General features: G+C 28.0%; 1 protein-coding gene across 1 annotated transcript in view; it reads left to right on the top strand.

Annotated features, from left to right (window-relative positions):
- The window catches only part of LOC129962023 (U3 small nucleolar RNA-associated protein 14 homolog A-like), a 36,630-nt gene extending 17,406 nt beyond the window's left edge, over positions 1-19,224 (top strand). The window contains exons 10-17 of the mRNA XM_056075693.1: positions 3,827-3,950; positions 5,758-5,835; positions 7,228-7,418; positions 8,643-8,778; positions 10,280-10,503; positions 11,306-11,422; positions 12,652-12,751; positions 18,937-19,224. Coding sequence (XP_055931668.1) covers positions 3,827-3,950; positions 5,758-5,835; positions 7,228-7,418; positions 8,643-8,778; positions 10,280-10,503; positions 11,306-11,422; positions 12,652-12,751; positions 18,937-19,182 — 1,216 coding nt within the window. The 3' untranslated portion in view covers positions 19,183-19,224. The remainder of the gene's footprint in view (positions 1-3,826; positions 3,951-5,757; positions 5,836-7,227; positions 7,419-8,642; positions 8,779-10,279; positions 10,504-11,305; positions 11,423-12,651; positions 12,752-18,936) is intronic.
- Positions 19,225-25,771: the final 6,547 nt, after the last annotated feature.

Below are 25,771 nucleotides of genomic sequence, written 5' to 3'. Positions count from 1 at the left end.
CAGCTCGTAATACATGCAAAAAAATGTTCATTATTCCAGAGTATGCCAATTGGATGTAAAAGTGAATATTCTGATATAATATGTAATCAGAGAATAAATATTCTGGTTTGTAATAAGCCTCTCCAATTCAAAATTGATATCATTGTGATATTTCAGAAGACATTCCAATCAATTTAGAAAATATAAGAAGAAACAACTAAGCATGTAATAAATAAATTAAATTTAAAAATTCTAGTTGGGAAAAATCTAAATGCTCTAGGACAATTTTAGGTGAAACTTCAATATGGGAAACAACATTTCTTATGAAATATTTAATTAGTTTCAGATTTGCATGTATCACATTTGAGTTGTACTGCTTTTGAAAAACTAGAATTAATTGCTGAAGTTAATGAAACAAAAACCAAAATTTGGTCCAAAATTGAAATTTTCTAAATTTTTCATGGGAATTAAAAAAATTAAGAAACAAAAAGACAAAATTTAAAAAATTCTAATCATGTACAACTAGGGTTCCTATTCTTTTGAAATTTACTTTTTAAAAGAAGTTGGATGAATAATTAAACAAAAAAATTATAGAACTGTAGTTGAAGCTTCTAAGTGGTGTGCTCCAATGGTTATAATGCCAAAAATAATCATAATAATAAAGGGATATACAAATCTGTATTAATCTTAACAGATGATTAAGAATATCTAATGTGAGACCTATCCATTGATATCTGTAGATTATATTCAGACAATTTAGCATTGCTAAAATATTTAGTATCATTAACACCAATTCTGGATCTTAAATAATATTGCATTATGAGTCTTCTACACGCACAGCCTTCATTTCTCTCTTTCATTGGTTCAAATTTAAACTACTTCCTTTCAGATTCAGCTCAAACCTTGAAGTGTTGCAGAAAAGAGAGAATGCTTCAAAAATGTGACAGGAGTATGTAGACTAACGGACGAATTTATAAGATGTAAGGAAAGATTATACAAGATTATATATGTATTCAAAAGGCTGAAAATGTCAATGTTATAAGATATGTCATTTTTGCTTACAACTCCACCCCCCCCCCCTCCCCACACGCACACAGAAAATGCAAGCATTTCCTGGACATGATGAACTTCTTTTAGATTGTTTTTGATCTGGCTAACATGACAAAAATATTTTTTGCAGTACTGACAACAGATACCAGCTGGATTTGGGATCCTGATTTTTAAAAAAGGTGTGCAGAGGTTCAAAAAAGCAGTTATACAGTTACTTTATATAATTGCAATTATAGAAGCCAATTTGAATGCTAAGGTATAGGAATTTTCAAACTAAGTTCTTCCATCTAAGGGATAGGAAGTTTCTGTTTTAAATGTGTCAAAAACTCCAAATATCCCGTTGCCTATACTAAAATTACATTTTCTTCTGTTGAAGGAAGTTGTGCCCAAATTGAAAAAGAAATTTTATTTGTAGTCTGGATGTGTGGAAATTCCATGACTATATCATGGTTTTATAGTAAATATTAAGACTGACCATGAATCGTTAGTTCTCATTTGCGTGCATGTAACATTAAATTTTGTATCTTCTTGGCTTGAGAGAATAAATTTGAAAATGATACAGTATTCATATCTGGTGCCTTATATATCAGGAAAAAACTTAGGAATTGCTAATGTCCTTTTAAAAATTCCAGTAGAAGGAAGAGAGAGTTCACAGAAGAAATTAAAGTGTGTGTTCAAATAATTATTAGTGCTCTTCCAACAACTGATGAAAGACTGTTAGAAATTTGGTACATTCTCTAAGACAATGTAGCATGTTTTGATCTGATTAATTTTGTTTAAAAAGGTCTGCCAAAGAAAAAGAGTTATCTACCTATATGTCAAGATCTTGGAAATATAGATATTCTATCAATATTCGTGATAGATTATTGATGGTGAATATATGATTAATAATTGGAAATTTTGAAGCTATTGAGTATGTCACATGGATAGATCCAAATGCTGTACAAGTGCTATAGAGGGCACTGGTGACCTGGTTTTCAAATTGGAAATAGGATATCATCTTGTAATTCTTAGGTTAAATACCGGGTTTATCATAAAGAATCAATTATTATATCTGAATTTCCAGTACACCCATGGTATAGAATGTTAGATTTGTTGAAATTAAAAGACGAATGGTGTATCATAGTCTTTGAAGTCACTGCCCTTGAAAATAAAAAGTAATAAAGTAAATTAATAATTAAAAATATAATGTGTAATTTTAACTTGAAAAAAAGGAGCATTAATAAAGTAAGTATAATAGCTGTAATTAGCATTGTCCCTGAAAATCTAATTGTATGTAACCCTTTTAATCATGAATCCTGTAGCTCTAAGTATGTATTACTGGATATATCATAATAAACAAGACATCTTAAGAAATCCAATCCTTTAATTAATGAAGAACTCTTGGGTTACTAGTGACTTAATAAGACTATATACAGCAAAGAATTTTTGAAGAGGGGTGAGGGGGATAAAATTCTTCATCTATAGCAGATAAAAAAATTAATACATGTTCAAATAATTCTTATCAAATATAATTAAAGAAATTAAAATGTTTTCCAGCTTTTTGCAAATTAATTCTAGGCATGGTCCTTTTATTTTCTCATATATGGAGGAAATATTGTAATCATTGAAAAATATGGATTCTAATTTATGACGAATCTCCATGTTTTAGACCTCCAAGTTAAAAAATCACTTTTTTTTTTTTTTAATTTTGTCTTTCTATTTGTCTGTCACAAAAATATCTCAAAAATGTTTTGAGCTTGATGGATGGCTTTTGGTATACAGTCTTTACATTAAATTTATAGATTTCTAACAAATTTTGTGCAAAATCTATTCCAAGAAAGTCTACTTGACCATCTACCTAAATATAAGTTAAAATGATAGCTTTGAGGTGAAGAGAACTAGATGAATAAAATTAGGTAAACAGATTTAAAACCTATAGGGTAGACATCTGTCAAATTTTGAACCAAATTCAACTACAGGTTGATTGCCTCTCAGTCTGTACTTCCAGAAATATGTAAATGCAATAATTCAAAAATGTAATGACTTTAAATATATAAAATTTGATACAGGATTTTATAGCTACAAGTGCAGTTTTGTGTCAAATTTTTGTTTCAATTAGTTGAGGAAAACATGCTTAAATTGCAAATTCCAGTTTGGGATATTATTAACACATGCCAGAGATAATTTGCTAAAAAAAAAAATATGCAATAAATTTAGTAAAAATGCTAAATTTATGCCAAAGTTCAATATTTCTATTATTTGCCAATGCTATGCAAGGTAGTTGCTTACCCTAGGTCCTAAATTTTATGTGAGCTGAGGGAATAATAGCTTTATAAAAGAACATGCAAGAAAATTTTAGGTTGACTATTCTAGTTGGTTTGTCTTAGTTTCCTGGCATTAGTAATTTTATAAACAAATAAACTTCTTGCAAGATTTAGAAAATTCTGAATAGTGTTGTTGTTTTTCAAAGTAAAATTTTCTTTTTTTAATTAAGAGAAATTTGCTTTTTCAATTAAGTGATTTTTAATTTTCTAAACCTCTTGCTTTTTTTTTTTTTTTTTTTTTTTACCTACGAATTGTACATGCATTCAGTCAGGATATAAGGCATAAAATAAAGAGAAAATCATTTTTGTAATACTCATGTAAAATACACATTTTTATTAATTGGTTATCTGTGCAATGTTTATCCTTTTTTTCTCATAGTGTTAATTATATATAGGTGGATGATTCATGACTTGTTTTTATGCAGTAAAAGTACCTAACAAGATCTGGGAATAAATATTAGAACTTTTGTAAAATAATGTTTTTCATCTAGGTATCATCGGCTGTTGAAAAAAGAGAAAATGAAAAAGCTGATGAAGGAATTTGAAGAACTGGAAAGAACAGATGCAGCCAAAGCTCTAGAAAAGCTAATGGAAGCAGATAAATTGCGAATTCTGGTAACTTCTTTTGTTTGGAAAATTCAAATATTACTCATTGAATCTGGATCATTAAAAATTTGCTCTGTTACATAAATTTTGGAAAAGGAAATATTTGCATAAAAACTCATTATTAGTTTGTGCTTTTTCTCTCCTCTCAGTTTGAAATTTTTTTAGAACTTTTAAATCTGCAATTTCTGAAATTCAGAGTGTTAATTCAATTTATTTCTCAGATTATTATTTTAGAACTAATATATATAATTTAAGAATTAAAATATGTGTTTTATTATTACTGTAAAATATGCATTAAATACTCATACCCTAAATACTGTACGGACTGGAGCATTATTTAATTTCATTAATCCCTTTGTGTACAATGACACATTTGACATCATATTCATCAAAATATTGAATTTGCAATTGACTCTGCAATTATATAAAAGTATTAAATAATTTAAAATATAAAAATCACTTGGAAAGGCTTCAGTATTTCAAGTGTCATTTCTGTTATTCTAGGGACTAGAATAATAATAATAAATATTCCAAATAAAATACATAGTTTAATTATGTTAAATAAATTCATAACTAGGTAGGGTAAAAAAGAATTTAGGTGTTTGTTTTTGCTTTAAATGATATTTGGCTCATGTTATGAGCTTATGCTTAATTTATGGAATATTTGGACAGGTTGTCAAAATTTTGTACATTCTTTAAACACTTTATCAAATTTCAAAACTTGTTAATACACATACTTGAGTTTCAAAATATAATATTGAAAGTTAAAACTAAAACCATTGTCTGCATCAAAATATCATGCTGATTAGTTTTGGTTTTTTTTGCAAAGAAAATTTAAGCTCAGTAATTTATGAGTGGGGGGACCTTTCTCCTATTCCCTAGCATTATTTGATAAATTAACCATTTCCTTTCTAATTTTATTGTCATTAGAAAAAGAAAATGACAATATTTTTTTTAAACTCAAAAATATTTTTAATTTTTTAGTTTATTTTATATTTACTATGTTCCTGGTTATTGCATCCCCCCTCTATACTTAGCATAGTATGTCCATTTAATGGTTCTTTCACCAATAAACTCTAAAATGTCTCCCCACCACCACCAAAATCTCTCTTTCTTTTCCTCAAAGGCTGATTAAACTTAATAATATTTATTTAATATTGAAAAATAACAATAACAAAAAGGTGAGAAGTAACTTTGTAAAATAATGTAATGAAACATAAATTTACTTTTAATAAGTTTTCAAAAATACTGTTACATCATTAATTTAGTGTTTCAAAATATGTATGTATACTTTCAATAGTTTTCCAGATTTAAAAAAAAAATAAATTAAATTACAGTCTCCTTGGACTGTTTTACGGTATTACCAAAAATACCAAAAAGTTTTAATACAATAATTACTGGTATTCCCCCTCCCAATAACATTAATTGTAATTATTTTGAGATATTAATATGTGGTGATAATTAAGATAATTTTTAAGGTCAATCAAATTGAAATCGAACATATTTATTTCAAATTAATTCCCTTAAATGTTGAGAAACAAAACAGAACTGAATTAATTTATATTATATAAATTTTTGACAGAACTTTCATCATAAAAAGAGTTCATACAAACAAGTTTATTACCAAACTCAGTTTTAAGTATAATGCTTAAATTTATGGTTTGCAAACTTACTTGTAGTTGACTTTAAAAACAATCTTGATTTCCAGTTGAAATCTATGCATATAATGATTTGTGATTGTGAATACGTAGTAACTTCATAATCTTTAAATCTGTGTTTCTCATGATATTTTTATGATTTTTTCCCCTTTTTCTAGGAAAGAATGACTCTTAAGCACAGAAACACTGGAAAATGGGCAAAGATGCAAAAACTCAGAGCAAAATATAATCCTGAGGTACAAATGCTCCTTTTTGAAATATTTCTTATTTTCCTCTGTTCTGTGAGAATTATGTAAATAATAAAGTGAGGTTGTATTAGTTTGAATAATACATTTATAAAAGCAAATTGCATTTTTTGAAAAAAATTTAGATGTATTTAATTAGTTTTTAAAATTTTGCATTTGATCATAGTTAAATATTAAATTTAATATTTACTAAATATTATGATTATAAATGTCATAGGTTAAACAATTTTGATTGTTTACAATTGAAAGTTAATTCAAGATACAGTTCTACTTTTATACATAAAAAGCAGTATACAAATGGAACGGTACATTTTTTTAGTTTATTTCCTTTGGCTGAAGAATAACAAATTAATGCTCTTTGTAAATGTTAAATTGATTTTTTTTTTCAAGTTCTGAATGATTTCTACTTATAATTTAATCACTTTTGCTAAGCATATTATTCTAGAATTTTAAAGTTTTTTTTTTTTTTTTTTTTTTTTTTTTTTTTTCCCTCTATTGAATAATATTTGAAGAAAGAACAAGAGATTTTTGAGTAAATAGCTTTCAAACTTTAATTCCTAAAATAATTAACTTTGCTCTAAATATATTTTATATTTTGCAAAATAATTCATCTGCTGGTTGGGGGCAAATATTAAGAGAATGTTGCCAATTAATCAACCTGAATCTGCAATTCAAATCAAGTAAGAAATAAAGAATATTTATTATAGTCCACACACACATAAAAATAAAAGTAAAAAGCATATCTAAGAAGTAGGATATAATTATTCTCTTTTGTCATTTAACATCTGTTTGTATTTATAAATTATTTCAAAAGGGATTATAAAGAATTATAATTAAATATGAATAAAAAATTTGGTTAATTACTTGGAAATGAAATTTTTATATATAATTTTATCATTGGTACATACTTAATTAACTAGTATATGAAGGGGTAATTTTTCATTGCATGACATTATATTTTTTTCTTTGTGAAATTAAGTTTAAGTATAATATTAAAAAATCTTTATAATTATCTTAATATTAAAAAAAACATTATTAATTACTGAATTTTACCTCTCCTAAGTTACAAAACCAAATTCAGGCAAACATTCACAATTATAACTTACAAACTGAGTAGCTACGATGATCTTTAAGTATTATAAAAACTTAACATTTTGGAAATATTAAAATGTTATTACTCTTCAGAATTTGATGAACTTTTCAAAAGTTTCTAGAACATTTTTCATCATTTTCGGTCATTTTTTAAGATATTTGCATTAATTTGAAACATAATGCAAATTTGTAAAAATTATCTTTTCATTTATTTAATACAAATAGAAATTTATTTTTTATTTTTCATATTTTTTTCCATATTAAGTTGTTTTTTTAATCCTAATGTTTTAGGCTCGCAGTAGGTTGAAAGAAGATCTGCAAATTGGACTCAAATTAAAGGAAAAATTACCCACTGTTGAAAAAAATATCAGTAAACTAAAAGCCAGTTTGGAAAGGAATGTTGCTACTGAATTAGAAACTGATGAATTGGCTGCAGATGAAATCCGTTTTGGAAGTACTTTCCCCGAATCATCTGACATAGTGTAAGCAACACATAATAAAATCTGTTAAGTATCCAGTGTTTATGAAAGCTCAACTTTCTGTGAAAGAATATAATCTCATTTAATGATAACTATTGAGATATTTCTTCTTATTTTAATTTCAAATGGGAGAAATATGGAATATTCTATCTAATACATGAAGCCATTAAATAGCAAATATGCAGGAATCTAATTTTGCTTATAAATACATATGAATTTTAATTAATTTGAGTGAAAGGCAGAGAAAACAATTTTTGAAAGGAAATTACATAAAAAAACATAGTTTTAATGCATCAATACAAAATTGTTGTATTAAAATGAAACTGTTTCATGAAATAATGATTTTGATATTAGTGGCTTTATAAAACTAACTTTAGAAGGTTAATTAGTTTTATGAAATCAGCTGTTTGTTGTAGACTATTATATTGTATGTAGCGGCATCCTTAATGAATTCTGTTGTCTTCGAATTATCTTTTATAAAAGTTGTCAATATTGTCAATTAATTATGATGTTTAGTTCATTTTTGAAGAAAAAAATGGACAAATTTTCGTTTTGTTTCCACTTTTTATTCTTGAATTTGTATAATATTCTGTCAAATTTTAAAATTAGAAATTTTTCAAACAGGAGAAAAAAAATGAGCTCTAAAACTTTATAATTTATGATAACTATATCAAGATATTACTGTATTTGGAAGTGGAAGTTAAATAGCAGAATGTAAATTTAATGCTACTTTTTATTGTCATTTCCTTAAAATTCTGCTGATGCTCTAAAGGAAAAACAAAACTTGAATTAATAATCTAGGCATATGATTAATCATATTTAATATTTTTCAAAATATTCAATAAAAGAAAAATTTAGAAAAGAAACCTTTTTATTGATGCAATTAAGTTTTCTCACCTAACTTTAAAAATATTTATCCATGATTGCGCTCCTCATTTTGCAGAAAATTTTCATTACTTCAATTAGTTTTTAATTAATTGCTTTCCTTTCATTATTAACAATCAATTCATGAGAATATCTTGCCCATTCCCATTTTATTCATTGCTTTCTGTTTTTGAAATAATGAAAAAATATTGTAGGATATCCTTGTAATATAACTGTCCTAATCACTATGTTTATTTAAGTATAATTTAAGGGGAATTTTATATGAAGAAATTGTTCATTAATTTTCTTGCTATCCTATTTTATTTTTAATTAAATTCTTTTTTTATAATTTTTTTTTTTTAGTCCTGTCACAGAACTTCTGGAGGAAAATTCAATTCCAAATTTCTCTCGCAACAATATTTCCAATGCTGAAGCAATTCAAGATACCAATGAACTTATAGATAAACTTTGCATTGTGAAACATGCTCAAAGTACCAAGGTAAGAATTCATTTAAAAAATAGGTTTAATCCAAATATAATTCTAATATATACCCTAATATAGAGATACAGGACTAAACTAAAAGAACTATTTTGCAAAAAAAAAAAGAAAAAAAATTATATATTATTATCATTTATTCACTTTTTTTATAAATTTAAACTAGAGGCATAACTTTTAATTATATATTTCTCCTGTAGTAAAATAAGTTTGATATATTCATATAATTTAAAATATTAATGTTAATTACTAACATATAATGTACATGTTTTTGAAAGTGTTTTTCAAATTAATAACAGTTCTGAAATAATAAACTTAAAATCTTTGAATAAAGGCTTGTAATTATTATTGTTATTAAAAATATGAGCTTTTAAAAATGAGAATTTATAATATAAATATTACAGTCAAATATCTCACAGCATTAATTACAAATAATGCAATGTTTGTTTTACATTCTGCCTTTCTGTTTGATATTTTATTTAGAACTGGCTGCTAAACAAATGTTATTTAATCATTCCATTGGCGCAATATAATCAAAGCACAGCTTCTGTGTCAGTGAACAACAAAAAAGTAGAACTAATCCATTTGATCTTATATAAGTTATAAAATTTGGATGTTGCAGATTTTAATTCACCTGAAAAAAGTTTCTTCCTGTGCACTTTCATAAATAATTGGCATTAAGAATTGTATTAAATACATCAGAACTGCAGAACTTTCAATACATTCTAAAATAGATTTGAAAGCATAAAAATAATAAAAGCTGAAAATTTATAAGTATATTTTATGCTTTAAAAATCTGAAATACTGAATAGATTTTATTACAAATTTTGCACATACAAACTATGAAACATAAAAAAGATTTCATGACAATGATAGAGAGAATTTTATCTTTAGTATTACTATTCTTATTGAATGAAAATATTATTATTTTAAATAAATTTATTCATTTGTTTACAAGAGGCTACTTATAAAATTTCATTTCACTTCTTCAAAATATTAATAGCTTAGAGAGAAAATAAAATTCGAGCAGTTTTCAAAAATCATTTGCTGTAAATTATATTTTTGTGTCAATCAAATGTGTAATTGCAGGCTTTAAAACTAAACTATTTTGTAGCCCATTATATATATATATATATATATATATATATATATATATATATATATATATATATATATATATATATATATATATATAATAGTTTGATTAATATTAAAAGTTTTGAAGTTTGATATTTACACCAACGCTAGATGATGTGTCATGTTATAACTTTAACCTTTGATATTTTATAAATATTCAAATTTTAGTAATAAATATTGTTTTAATTAAAGTTTCATGAAATTAATCAAGCAGTTAAATAATTACTAATAAAAGACATATAAATCCTTCCATTAACAACACCTAGTAAATCAGTTAGAATAATTTTTTTAAAGAAATTTAAGAACAAAAAAAAAATGAAAGTGCTTATCTTTTTAATTGACTGCAATTTGTTTTAATTCATTTCAGGCAAAGAAAAAGCCAGATAATAGCAACGCAAATACAAAAGACATTCCAGACATCATTGACATAAATTTTATTACAGAAGCATCTAATCTAGATTCTTACAATCCTAGTGGTATTTCCATTGGGGATGCTTTTGATGAAATTGAAAATGAAGAGATTAATGAAGAATCCAGAGGCATGGATATTTCTGAAGCCTTAGCAGATGAAGAAATTATTGAAGAATTTAAGTATGAATTTCATATTTTTGTCAAATATCAGTTAATTGCATTCTTGGAAAATCTGGTTTATTATCCACATAATTGAATTATTTATTTTTCAAATTATTTTTTTGTTTGATCATATTGATTTTCATTTATAAATATTTTTATTTTATCAATTTAAATTTTGTATTTTTTAAAATATAATTATGATGAAATTTATATCATTAATGTTATATATCAAAAATAAATCTGTATTGCTATTTTTAGCTTAAAAATTTTTTTTTCTCTTGTTGTACTATATTTCAGAACTCGTTTTGATTAATTCACATTTTTAGAAAAATTAAATTTCAGTTGTAGCTTTAAGAGTTTCAAATTAGCCAAATTCCACCTTATAACATTTCTCAAAATATATTCTTTTTTAATTTAACATTGAATCTACATCTGATTCTTAAGTTATTTACTCATAAACGGAATTTTGTTTTAAAATTTTGTACTCTTTTTCATGCTTTTGTTTGACTTGTTTTTGGTGTGTAAAATGGAATTTAATAATCGGTTTATTTCCCTCATTTTCTAATGAGCTAGTATTTTCAAATTTTGCACAGTTATATGCAATGAGAGTATGCTACTTTAATATTTTTAATGTTAAATTATTAATTGTCTCTTATAAATAGTACCATATGTTTATGAAATCGGGGAAAATTTATATTGGTTCCTTAATATTTATGATATTAACTTATTATGTCAAAAAAATATAAAGTAATAAAAGTAAAAATAATCATTAATAACAAAGTGTTTTTATTAAATTCTTGATATGTTTTATCTTTTGAAGAGAGGACAAGCGAGCGGCTGAAGAAGCCAATCGGCCAAAGGGTGTTGATTTATTCTTGCCAGGCTGGGGTTCTTGGGCAGGCGCAGGAATCAAAATATCCCAAAAGAAACGAAAGCGGTAAGTCTATTTCTTGTTTAAACTGTGTGTTTTTATCTACATAATAATGTCAGTGACGAATGATAATTTTAAACAAGATTTAATTATTTTTATTCTTTAAAAAATAATTTCACTGCTTTAAAAATAAATAAATTACAAACAAAAATCTGCAGATTTTATTACTATAGAAATTACCCTTCTATCATTTTATCTTAAAAGATATTTAAGCAATCAAAATGGGGGATTTTTTTTTCTATTAAATTGTGGTATTGCATGTTATTCCTGAAAATTTTACTTTACACTTTGAAAATGAAAATTTATCCCATGCTTCAGTGGCCTTATTGTCAAGTTCTGACTTCAAGGCTGGAGAATTTAAGTTTTGAACCAAATTCCATGAAAGAACTCTGTTGTAAGTAGATTTTCTGGATCTTGTGTGTTGTAAGTAGATCGTCTGATCTGTAAAGCCCAAATATTCTTTTGTATGGTGTGAAAGTCTTAAGAGGGGAATGTTGGCTGTAGTGTTTTCTGACAATGACTCAAAATTATTTGGCCTCTACTAAAATAACTCCATTGTTTCAGAATAAGCTATAAATAATGTTAAACTACTCTTAAATTCAAACACAATATCCATTAAATTTCTTTTCAATAGTTCCTTTTTCTTTTTAGTGCTATCTGCAACAATTCAGTTATTTAATTTCAAAATTGTGGATGAATTAAAATCCACTCTTTATATGTTTCAACTGAATATAAAAATATATAAACAAATAAAAAAAATTGTAACCATTTAAAAAAAATCATTTATTCTAAATATTTTTCTGTACTCCTTTATTTTCATGTTATGCCAATTGATTAATTAAAATTTTTCATCAACTTTTGGGAAGAGATATGCTGAAACACTTTCATTAACATTTGTAATTTAAATAGACATGATATATTTCCATAGATTTCAGTATTTAATAAATAGAATTTTGTCATTCTTGAAATCAGTTAATTTTCTCTTATGTAATGATTCTACAGTATTTTTAATATTTTGAGCACTTTAGCATTACTTTTTTACGCTTATTGTGCTACAATTCGTCATTTTATAAATGATGTCTTTCTTGTTCAGGCCTGTGTCATGTCTGCTTAAATGAAATTAATTACTTAAATTATGCAATACTAAGATTTTAATGTATTTTTCAAAACTCTCATGCCATATTTTTGCTGTTATTAACTCTTGTAACTCACTTTTATCATGTATTTTCCAATAGTTTTTACATCCCTCCGCCAGAAGAGCCTGCAGTTAAGAAGAACACTTTAGGGAATGTCATACTTAATGAAGATCGAGATAAAAAAGCTGCACAACATCAGGTTTGTTTTTTTATTTTTTTAAGTATATTTCAATCTTACAATATGACTTTAAACAAATTAAATTTTAAATCATTATAATTTTGAATTAAATGCAGTAAAGTTTAGTTATTTTGAAGCTAATTGTGAGCTTTTTTGTAATATCTTGAATTTTAATATATTAATATACGATTTGAAATAATGATCAGTTTGAAATTTAAATTAATTGTTTTGGTTAGTTTGATAAGTCTGTATCTTGTGTCCTTGGTGATTGTTGAGTGAGTAATTTTTAAAATAATTAATTATTATTATCAAGATTTCTGTTGTTGTTGTTATTTAATTGGAGTTAAATTTGAAATGATTAACTACACTGCTTATATTTAAGCAGTATAGTGCGTTTGTTGTTTTCAAAATACTGTGTACTGTTTAATGAAATTATTTACTGATTTTTCAATTTTATGATCATTAAAATTATATATTATATATTAAAATTGTAAAATTTTAAAAATAAATCCTGTTTGTGATTTTGATATAAAATGTAGTTTTTTCTTATATATATTTCTGAATCTAGATTTTGAGCTGAATTTTTATTGTGGTCTGTCAGCTACAAATTAACTATATATTTGCAAATATTATATCATAAAAAACTACTAATTACGATATATATCACTTTAATTAAAGTTGCAGGTTATAATATATTTAATATAAAATATTTAGCATTATATAATATTATTATTCATTCATGTATTTACATGAAGACTTTTTACTTTTGCTCATATGTCATTTATATGACTTAGTCATTAACAGATTCATATATATATACAAAAGTATTAGAATCAAGTTAATAGGAAAAACAAAAATCAAATAAAAATTAAACCAAAAAAATTATTAAAAAAATATTAAAAAAAGAATCCGGCCTGAAGACTTTTTCAAGGGTCACCCTGCCTGAGGGTGACCCTTGAAAAAGTCTTCAGGCCGGATTCTTTTTTAATAATTTTTTTGGTTTAATTTTTATTTGATTTTTGTTTTTCCTATTAACTTGATTCTAATACTTTTGTATCAATTCATCTGTGTTTTAGAAGTAGCTGCAATTGCGCTCTCTAAATACTATGAAGTTCCTTTTTGGTTTTAGTTTAAATAGGTAATAAATTTTAGTTGCGATTGCGAAACTGTTTTGTTTCGTTTTCATTTTAGTTTCGTTTTCAAACTTTTTCTTACTTTAGATTGGTTATATATATATATATATATATATATATATATATATATATATATATATATATATATATATATATATATATATACAGTAAACTCCCGATTATCCGCTCCTGCCGCACTAAGTATTATTTATTTATTTATTTATTGCTTCCAAGCAAAGAGAAAATGCTTCCAAAGCAAGAAGCAAACTCAAATGACTGATTTCTTCAAAAAGATGCAGTTTTACAGTTATGCTTTTGTAATTACATAATACATTACAGTATTAAAACAGTACATATGTATTAATTTTTCTGTGTATCCTTGACGCCTCTCGTAAGTACTAAGCACTTTTCTGTTTTCATTAACAAAATGCATTTTAGGTTAGTTTTGAGTGATATACTAAAATATTAAGCGTTAGTTAAACATTTCCTGCTGTTTATTTTACATTTTATTGTACATAAAACGATTTTTCAAAGTTGGAATGACTGTTTTCTCTTTCGCTATACCCGTTTTTAGCTTTTTTCGGATTATCCGCGGTGGCCGCGCCACCCAATTCCGCGGCCCCTCAGGGGCTCACCTTCTTTAGGTGAGTACGGGTGTCCTAATCCCGAGGTTCCCAGGGATCTATACTCCCTTCATGCTTACTCTCCTCTACGTCTTCTGCTTTTTGCTTGGTCCTTCCGTCCCTCGACGGCAAGCGAGGGAGCTCTCCATGAGAAGCTGTCGCCGCTCTGTTTGCTTCTTGCTTCTCGTGGACAGCCGAAAACCCCACGTGTTGGCCGTGCGTGGCAACAAATTAGAAGGGTGGTGCACTGTGGTCCCCAGTGCATCAATTCGGCTGGTAACCTAACAATTTGGTTAGTTTGCTAGGGATCAAGCGAAAGGGCCATTCTCTGGGGCTTGGCGTTAAGGGTGGTCAACGTTCCTGGAGGTGGCTCTGAGCGTATAAGTCTGGACTAGCACCATGGTAAGTGCCGAGGCTGGGGTGCTCAGAGCCGGTAACTGCCATCCCTTGTAGGGCTCGGTGGTGGGCGGTGCCGTCGGGACCCGAACCTCATGACCTTTTGTGCATGGGTAAAAAAAACAAAGCTCCCTTCAGTGGGCATCAAATTCAAAACGATTTATCATGTTCAAAACATTTCGATAAGTTTTTTATTTTGAAAAGAGTATCTTCTACCAACGATACGTTTCATTCCGTTTCACCTTTTTTAGTTGAGCAAAGTATATCGGCACATCTTGGAACAGTATCAACTGTTCGGAAATTACGTTCGGGGGATTTGCTCATTGAGGTTCTCTCTCAAAAACAAGCTCACCAGATTATGAAAATGACAAACATTGCATCCTTTCCAGTGACCGTCAGTGCACATTCGACTTTAAACTTTTCCAAAGGAGTAATATCTTGCGGAGAACTTTTTCATACTCCAAATGCTCAAATAACCAAGGATTTGGAAAGTCAAGGGGTTACTCATGTCCGTCGTATAACAATACGAAAAGATGGACAACTCCTTGAAACCAAGCATTTGATACTAACATTTCATTCGTCTAAAATACCTGAATACATTAAAGCTGGTTACATGAAATTGGCAGTCCGGCCTTATATCCCGAATCCCTTGAGATGTTTCAAGTGCCAGCGTTTTGGTCACTCCAAAGCTTCTTGCCGCGGATCTCTAACTTGCGCCCGTTGTGCAGAAACAGGCCATGAAAACTCTGACTGTAACGCACCGGAAAAATGCTTCAATTGCAAAGGTCCGCACACGTCCTTTTCTCGCTCCTGTCCATCGTGGATATTGGAAAAAGAAGTGATTGCTGAAAAGGTGAAGAAAGGCATTTCATATCCAGAAGCAAAGCGAATGGTGAAAGCTCGTAGACCTGTTGATGGATCCAGCTATTCTAATGCTGCCAAGAAAACACTAGAAACAAGAGGCACTCAGATAATGCCTATAATCACGCATGTTGATAATAATCCGTTTCAACCATCTTATGCACCCTCTGAAATTTGTCCCAAATCTGAATCATTTATAAAAGACTTTTCACCCAGTATTCCTATGGAAGACACTACTCAAGATATCCCACAGTGTGAAGTTGCTGACACTTCACAAAACTTAGCTAGTTTCAAAACCGTTATTAACAGGAAAAAATATAAGAAAAACTCCAAGCCTAAAGATAATAAAACCATGACCACAAATATATCCAATCGTAACACCGACAGTGATATAGAATCAGATAATGCAATTGAATATAACCCTAATGAAACAATTGATGAAACTCCACCTGCTCCAGAATCTTCTATCGTTTCCACTACAGTTGATAAAACTGTGTTTAAACAAAGTCCCCAAGACTGTCAAGTTAAATGGGTTGATCTTAAAAATTTCCACTGTGAATCTTTCAGTACCCCCATTCATAACAAATACTTTAAGAAACATCGGATCAAAAGATTACAATGATTTTTTTTCTCTTTTCACTTGGTTTTGTAATTTATTGTACTTGTTTTAATGTTATGAGTGTTGCACCTTTCGAATTGGTATTTTAATCTTTTAACATTTTTGAAAAAATTTACTTTCTGGGATGTGAGTTGCAATTTTAAAACCACTGCTAATATTCATTACTAGATGTCTTTCATTTTATCACGAGAATTTAATTTTAAATTGTATGACTGAATTGTACTTGGCAATTATTAATACCATTTGTTTGGCGCAGTAATGCCATATTTGGCTCTTGCGCCATTAAATCTCACAATACCATACCATACCCAATTCCGCGGATAATCAGGATTGTACTGTATATATATATATTGGTAGTATTAAAGGTCTGCAAAAGGATATTTTTTAAAGAGAGCTCTTTGTAAAGTTGCTGTCTCCACTTTTGTATTGCCATTGTGAAACCTAATTGCAATCTTGCAACCTAAAAATAAAAAACCTCTTGGTTATAATTTTAATTATTTTTTAGATGGTCATTCTTATTTGCATTTGTGTGTATTTTTTTTTTTTTTTTTTTTTTTTCCTTTTAATTTTTGGGGTTGGTTTGTACTGCTTGCTGTTAGATTTAAAATCAAGCCTCCCATCTATCTTTTTGAAAATTATTAATTGTTGGGCTAATCTTGCCAAATTTTAGTTTTTTCAAGGAAAAGGAACTACTAGATCATGTACTTAAAATTTTTAAAAAAATTTTTTTTTAAGTTTTTCAAATCTTTTTTTTTTTCTGGGTTCAGATTCCATCGTTTTAAATTATCTTCATAACAATTTTTTTATATATGTATTTTGTGTAGAATTTTTTTTCTTAATGAAATCTTTCTTTATGTGTAAAGGTTTGTCCTGATTTACAGAGCAGTGCATAGCATAAATCATTGAAATGAGGAGCATGAAATTTGGGAAGTTATTTTTTGAGTATTAGATGCCCATTAACAACAGAGTTCTCAAAATTTTAATTTGAAATTTAATTAAAAAACAATTTTAATAGACCATATTATCTTGCAAACTGTTTTAAATCAAATAGCTTTTCAATGATATTAATTTTAACTGAATGAATGCATTTCTTTTTCGTTTTTAATTTTATTAATTTTTGAAAAATTTGTTTTGGACACAGTTTGTAACAAAGATTTTGATTATAATGAAATTCAAAACAATATCATTGCTTCTTTAAATCATTAAATTAAATCATATTATTTTTCTGTTGCTAAAGTTATGATGGGGGAAAGGGGAGTTTTCTTTGCTTTAATTTAAACTTTAAAAACTGAATTGAGTACAATTCTTCATTTGATGAGTTTTGCTAAATTTAGAAATATGCAGTATATTATCTTGCATTGGCTTCAAAAAGTACTTTTTTTTAAATGCTTCTAACTACAAACCTAGATTATTTTTTAACTTCATAAATCTGTTTCTGTTATGTATGAAAACTAAAATGTATTAAAATATTTTCATTTCTTCATAATATATATAATCACGCTTTTCTGTAATTTTTTCAAAGTTAATTTAAGATTTTTTTTGTTAAATTTTCGGAACATTAAATGTTAAAAAGAAAATAAGCCTAAATTCCAGAAGTCAGAAATGATAATTCTTTTATAATTTGTCCATTTCTAAATGCTGCTGGGTTTTTTTTTTTTTTTTTCCCCTATTAAATAATGACTTAAAAACACATTTAGAACATGGTATATATCTTTCTTGGCTGTTTTGTCATCATATGATGGAAACAATTCTGGGAGGCTTTTGATCTTAACTTTATAGGGTTGCAAATAAAAGGAAATATTGTGAGTTTGCAACGGAGGAAATTTACACTTTCCATTCCAGTCATGTCAAATCTTATTTTGTTGCATATACAAAAATTAAATACAAAATTTTTGATCATGCTAAGATTTTACGTCACTATTGACATTTTCAGAAATGGTGTATCCTTTTGAATAAACTGGTGATTTGTTGATTTTAAAAAATGTTGGAAAAGATCACAATCTTTATTGTTAATCATATAAAAATTGACATAATTTTTTTTAAACTGGTTAGTTTTATCATTTTTATGGTAGTTTTTTTTATGGTTTTTATCAAAAAGAGAAAGAGGCGTCATAGTGTTTTACAATAGAAAACAATTTGCAAATAAAAAAATAAATATTAAAATTTAAAAAATACACGTTTAAAATTAATTTTTAAAAAAAACAATATCAATAAAAGTAATGCAGTTAAAACTTTGCCAATATTTTTTTGACATGCAAATTTTCGATTTTTAAAGAAAAAATCGTAGAAAATGCAAATTAAAATAAAAGTTTTACTATTTTTATATATCTAAGATGTCTTGTATTTAATTAAGACAGCTAAAATTGCATAACATTTTATTTATTTGTCAATATGAATAAATTAAGGTAATTGCCAATACTTTTTTTACCCACCGTATAATGTATGTATTTTTACAGTTAAAATGGATTTTATTAAAATTCTTGTTGAAAAAAAACATGAAAATATTTTTATCCTGCGCTACACCAAAATTATGAGCTCCGTTGTTAACAAAAATCAAATGTTCTTTTTGTACAGGTGAGCTCTTTACCCTTCCCTTTCTCAAATATTCACCAGTTTGAGAGCTACATTCGACAGCCTGTTGGACACACATGGAATCCGCCCAGCAGCTTCCGAAGCCTGACTGCGCCTCGAGTCGTGACAAAAGCAGGAAAAGTTATCGAGCCTATTGACCCCGAAGATGTTGTGTTGGATAAAGTGGAGAAGAAGGAACCACAGAAAAAGAAAAGAAAGAAAATTACTCATGAAGTCAAAGCATTCTGATACTTGTCTTTTATTTTTTTGTATTAAAATTGTGTACATATATATATGTGTGTGTGTATGATTTCCTACTTTCTTTTATTTTGCAGTCTGTTTTCACCTCAAAATAAAATTGATAAAAACATTAATTTAATTAAAGATGAGCAAATTTAAGAAACAACTGGAAGTAATCTGCTTTCCTGCAAGCAATATTTAGCATTATAGGCATCATACTACTGTGAAGAAGATCTAGGATTCAAAATTTTATAAATACAGGTGACAAGACCAAAATGTATTGAAGCCATTGCATGCGCATATCATGTTTACATGTGCTCAGTTATATGGATTGAGAAATAGTCTTTTCTTTGACTGATTGGGTTCCGAATTTGATATAGATTTACTGCAGGTGATAAATTTATATCATCTATTGTTTGCATTTTTGAGTTTCATATTTGCATGATCAGGGATAAGAAGATGTTGGCCAAAATTTTAGAGCAATACGCAAATTTAGAAAAAAGACCACATACCAAATTTCATGACAGAAACTTGTTGCATTTGTAAAAATCATGTTCGCGAACCGACAGGCATAACTCCAAAAATGCGTTTTACGGACTCGGGAAGATCTATAGGATTAGGGGTTCTCAAAATCTTCCAATCAAATTTTTTCACTCTTATAGTATTTTCTACATATCGAAGAAAGTAAGAAGGTAATTCAAATTGCGCATTCAGGTTCGAAAATTTCAAATCATATTTAAAATTTTGAGAAATGAGCTTTAAAAGTGTTAAAAATATATAAGATTGTCATTTCATTATTATTTCTCTATTTTGCTTTAGATTTTTCTCAAAGGGTTACTGTTTAGATAGATCATTTAAATTCTATACGTGATTCAATTTTTTCCACGGATTTTGAATGATTTAAATATCTCTAAAAGAAGCTGATATTAGGTCGATTAATGGGTATTTTTAAACCAAATTTCCATGCGTATTACTATGGTTAATCTTCATTAAATTATTTCAATGATTGCTTGTATTCTTTTGTAGAGATAGGTCAGGTGACTAAGTGATAATTCTTTTCCTCAAAATTCATTGTGCTCTGTTTAATCTCGATTTTTTTTATTTTTTTCAAAGATCAGATTTTTTTTTTTTTTTTTTAATTAGTTTGCATGTAATAAGCTATAAAGTGAACTTGTTTTCTGCCTTAAATAATTTAACTTTCCAGTCTGTATCTTCGCAAACAAGTTCGAATATTTTTAAAATAAACCAAATTATTATACCCTACCTAAAGAATTTGAAAGTAAACAGTATAGGATGTATAGCAACAAAGACTGTTACATCATATGTGATAATGCTATGATATACTTAAAATCTCTTGTTGTAAAAGATAGACACATTAGCCCGCGAAATTTGTAGGTTATAGCAGAAAATCCTGCAATAAACGGTCGAACTGTTAATGATATTCAATATATCAAACTGATGAAACCTCACAGTTAGAAGAAATAATTTTTTTCCCTTAGGCAATTCGAAACATATATTTCACTCACAAAAAAAATCGTCCTGAGAATCATTTTAAATGCATTTATTATTTTGTAATTTTAAAAGTATTAACAATTACATACGATATTTAAAAAAAATCAACCTTTCAAAATGTTCCTCTTTAATGGCGGGGATCTTTTTTGATATTCCACTCACTTCTCTGGTACATTCTCAAACTTCTATATAATGAATATTTTATATTGAAATTTCAATGTGACAAATGTTTATATCCAAATTTGTGATAAGCGTCGCTAAATTTTAAAACATATCTCAAATTTGTTGATAAAAGCGTGAAATTTTGTGTTTTCATAGATGAATGCGAGAAAAAGTTTTACTGGTTAAAACTTCTACGCTAAAGGGACCGCATATAAATTGTAATTTTTTAATTTCCACAGTAGTCAAGTTGTTTTAATAAAAATACCTATCTTAATGAAACTTTGTAATTGTAGTTCATCTCCAGGTGCGATATTTCAGAAAATAAACTCTTGTTCCACTTTTTGTGGATATGTTGTATCCCTATCAAAATTTGAAGTATAAAAATATTTTACTAATGAAATCACCAACATCAAATTACGCAAAGTATTTAACTAATTTTTAGCAACCATTAACTAAGAAGAACAAACGGTCGCTATAAAATAATGATTTTGTTTCACATCTAGTATTTAAGAAAGATGTGATTTATTTTATATCAATTTATTTGTTGTCAATATAACTTATTATTTGCATTATTTTTTTATTAATATAGTTAATTAATGTCAAACTAAAGTGTTTTTAATTCATTTATTAAGCCTACTTAAAAAAAATTTAATGACTATGTAGTAAAAAAAATTACAGGTAAGTAGCTTTTTTTCTCCAGAAGTAGGTCTTAGAGAACATGAAAAATTGATTTAAAAAAAAATATAGCACTTAGTCGGAACGATGCAAACTTAGCTCGGTAAGGCCTTGTCTGTGATACGATTTTCATGAGGTCCTTTTCTTTGAAATCGTATCAAAATAGCATTCTCCTTTTCTAAATGAAAAATTAATTTTCTTTTAACAACTAAGCAGTTTCTATAATCCAATACATATCTCCCGGGATCCTTTATAACAATTGCCTTTTTTTTTTTTTTTCTTTTTTTTTTACCGTCAAGGAATAAAAAAAAAAAAAAGAAAAATATTTTTAGGAAAGCATTTATATGCCTAAAGCATACAATGCCTACGCTATTGGTGCATCTTAACAATAGTTGCCACCATTGTTGGGATGTACCATCTATGCCTAACAATAGTTACCACCATTCCTGAAGCGTTTATCTTAGGCACGAGTTTGAGTATGCTGTTGTCATAGAAAGATCTTGTGATAATGAAGAAATGAATGTGAGATGTGTGCATCGGCAGCGTCGGAATGTAATTTTTTTTTTTTTTTTATCTTCTTTTTAACTTAGGAAAACAAATCATCTCCAATCAGAGAACCCCGCAACATTTTAAATGTTCAAGTTGCAGCTGACACAATACTCATGGGTTTAAAAATAACTTCTACTGTTTGCCAATGAATCATCAGCAAAGTGCACATGCATGTGTGAAATTGTGAATTCATTGCTTCCGTTGCAAAAATTGAAAAAGGAACTTAGTTTCTGGATACCCCTTGTATATGGTCAAGTTCACAATTAATTTCAACTTCTGCTAAAGCTAAACATACTAAATGATTAATTAATACATTGTGTACCCAAACATGTTCACCACTCATTTTCGCTCAAACTATAACTTTTTGAGAAATAACATCCACCGTGACTGCTGCATTTCGTAGAACCGGCATTTCAGCCCCATTTACAAAAACTTTTAAAGTAAACAGTCATGCTTCGCTTAACGAGCAATTCGTATAACAAACAAAACTATGCAAACCAGTGGGATTGGTCTTCCTAAAACTTTCTCGCATACTCTCTATAAAAATATTATCCCAGAGAACTCCTTGTATGGCATTCATGTACAATGGCTACAAAATATTAACCTTTAGCGTGAATTTAGAATCTATCATGTGATCCTTGGAGAATTTTTTAGCGATTAATCCTTGATAGGTGGTTAAAAATATCCGAAAATCGAATTTGTATTTTAGTCGCGTTTTTTCTTGCCGATTGAAAAAAAAAATTGACACAAAACTACACTTATAATTATAAAATCACACAACACATTTGATATATTTAAAATATTGTGTTTCTGAGTTGCATTTACAAGCTACTGGAAGTACAGATCAACAGATTGTTGATTCCTTGTTGGATTTGGCTCAAAATTAGATCAACGTCTACACTATAGATGTTAAATCTGTTTGCCGCATTTTATCCATCTAACTTTTTTTTTTTTTTTTTTTTTGTAATTGCCGTGTCATCTTTAATTCGAACAATCGGGTATACAGGTTGAAAATCCCGATCTCACAGAACACCGTCAGCTTTTTCATTCATAATTTCAGAATTCCACTAAGAAATTTTGGTGCTCCCACTGTACAGCCTTGAGTTTGACACCCACAAATTTTGATCAATTAAACTTGTGAAAAAGTCTTCGGTAAAATGTTTGACTCCATTAATTACAGCCAGTTGCCACTAGAACTAAGCAATACAAACAGAAGAACATTTGATTTTGTCGACAATAAGGAAATATTATTGACTACAATTTACGACAGAAAAAGTAAATATATATGGTATGGTAGCTTTTTCAGCTACATTAAAAGAATTTATCCATGTATGCACTAAATTTGCTAAATAAATTACTACCTTATTATTCAGACTCTGCATTCAATATTATGGCTATGTAATTAGGGGATATATCGTTTTTATTATTTTTTTTTCTTTCATTTACTATTCGCGGCAAAAACTATATAATTCCAGATGCGTCTAAATTTTTAATAGACTTTAAATAAACATGTCTTGATAAAAGGATGATTAAAATAATTATTCATAGATTATACATATATAACACATTAACCTCTTGATATACGAATTTAACTTCCTAATTAGATGACAGATCTTATTTTTTACAATTATTATTATTATTATTTTAATCCCAGAATAATATAAGTGCATTTGAGGTAATGATGTGTTTCCCTTCATGTTAATATTTTCACTTAATTGTAGATTTAAAATTAAAAATTTAGTTATTCGATAGGCGAGTAAGACTCGTAATTGTTTAAAAAAAAGGGGGGGAGAGGATTTGTTAAACGAAGGGATTAAAAAAAACTAATGCAAGCAACTGAGGGGATAAAACTCACTTTTGGGAATAAATGTTAGTTTGCAATAACTTCGAATTTAAAAAAGTACTTGACAAAATAACGTATGCCTAAAAATGAAAATAGGAAATTCGCATGCAACATGAAACTGTTTTTTTTTAATAAAATGCATTGGTTTTATTTTAAGCCTAAATATATATTGAAAAATAAATACATGGGAGATGTAATATTTAAGCAGTGTAGCAGTTGCATTACTCTTAACCAATAGACTTCCAGACAATTCATATTCTGTCTCCTTGCCGGGACGTCATCGGAGCCAGAGGGGGAGGATGTAGCAGTTGCATTACTCTTATCTTCTCTTTTGGATACTAGATGGCGATGCCTGATTAGGCCATCCCATTTGTCATCCCATAGTGCATTACGATTGTAATTAGAATGAGATGTGACGCTGAACTGTGAAGCCGCGCGAATGAATGTCTTATGTTTGTTTAGTGTGTAAATGTGATTATTAAAAGAAATGTCCCCAAAAACATTCGTCCTGTTGCTTCCTGCATGGATCATAATAATCTACATACCACTACAGCAGTCCATTTTTCATATCTTATATAAAAAAGTAAGTTTGTACATATATTTACAAAATATTTTCTCTAGCATTCTTAAGAAACATCATTGTATCCTTTTCGCATTCTATATTGTTTTTGTCCGAACTATAGTAAATTTTTGCTGAGCACCCGCTCTTATTCTCGTCGGATTCGAAATACATCTGAATTCTTGTTCGTTGTTGTAATCCTTATTTAACAAATATTTTAAATAGGAGATTACGCTGAAAAATCCATTTTTAGATTCTGGTTTTCTAAAATTGTTTCTTTTTTAATTATTTTTTGTTTTAATTTCATTTTATATAGCTTCTGATATAAAATAATAAGAGCATGCATTTGTCCATTTAGCGTGATACGTCATTCCGGTGCAATCTGTGTTTATATCAATATACTACAATCTAGAAAGCAAATTAATTATATATTTTTTTCTAATATTAGATCTCAGAGAAATTAAATCTCAAGTATCTCATGAAGAATTAGACTCAAGACAATATTTTGGTGGTCAGTAAAAGAAACTGAAAACATTTATTTACAAATACCTTTGTAAAGTTTCAACAATCAAAGATAGGATCAGCATCTGAATAAAAAATAATTTAAATATTTAATTTTTTTTAATTAAATGTAAAATGAATTATTATGAGTTATTCTGAAGCCAAATTAGAGATACTGTGCTTGCCCCTCTGTCGGATTTGTCTTGTCCCCCCGTCGGCAAATCTCTGCCGCAACCTCTGATAAATATTTAAATAAAATTGCTAAATTTGAAGAGGATTGATTAATCCATAATATTGTTTATCATGATCTGACTCCATGTAAGGGTTTGGAAACCACCACTCTACGTTTTATATCAAAAATATATCTTTATTCCACAACCAACATCGGAACTACTCTCTATGCATTCTTCCGCGCTCTCTGCGAGGCGGGAATACTGAGTCATGCTGCGCTCATGGCCATTTTATGATTAATGGAGATGAACACACGTCACACTTTGACGCGCTCTCTCCGAGAGAATTAAAACGATCGCTACAGATTTTAGTATAATTTTCATTATTTAATATGCATAAAAGGAAAGCAGTTTCTGTTTCATGTACTTCGTCACACATTATAAATTTGAATTGCTCTTATTTTATCTTTATAATTCCTCAATCTTCTAGCTCTTTTCAATTTGCTATGCTACTGTTTTCAGTCTTACGATGAAATATGTACTGAGCCTTCGGTACCTTTATTTAAGTTGGATTTACTCTTCAACATATTTGCTCTTCTCTGTTTTAAATCTGGCAACAAAACAAAA

The sequence above is a fragment of the Argiope bruennichi genome, chromosome 2, assembly GCF_947563725.1.
Source record: "Argiope bruennichi chromosome 2, qqArgBrue1.1, whole genome shotgun sequence".
NCBI classification, from domain to species: domain Eukaryota; kingdom Metazoa; phylum Arthropoda; class Arachnida; order Araneae; family Araneidae; genus Argiope; species Argiope bruennichi.
Note: the sequence above shows the minus strand (reverse complement) of the source record. Positions and strands in the feature narration are given on the sequence as shown.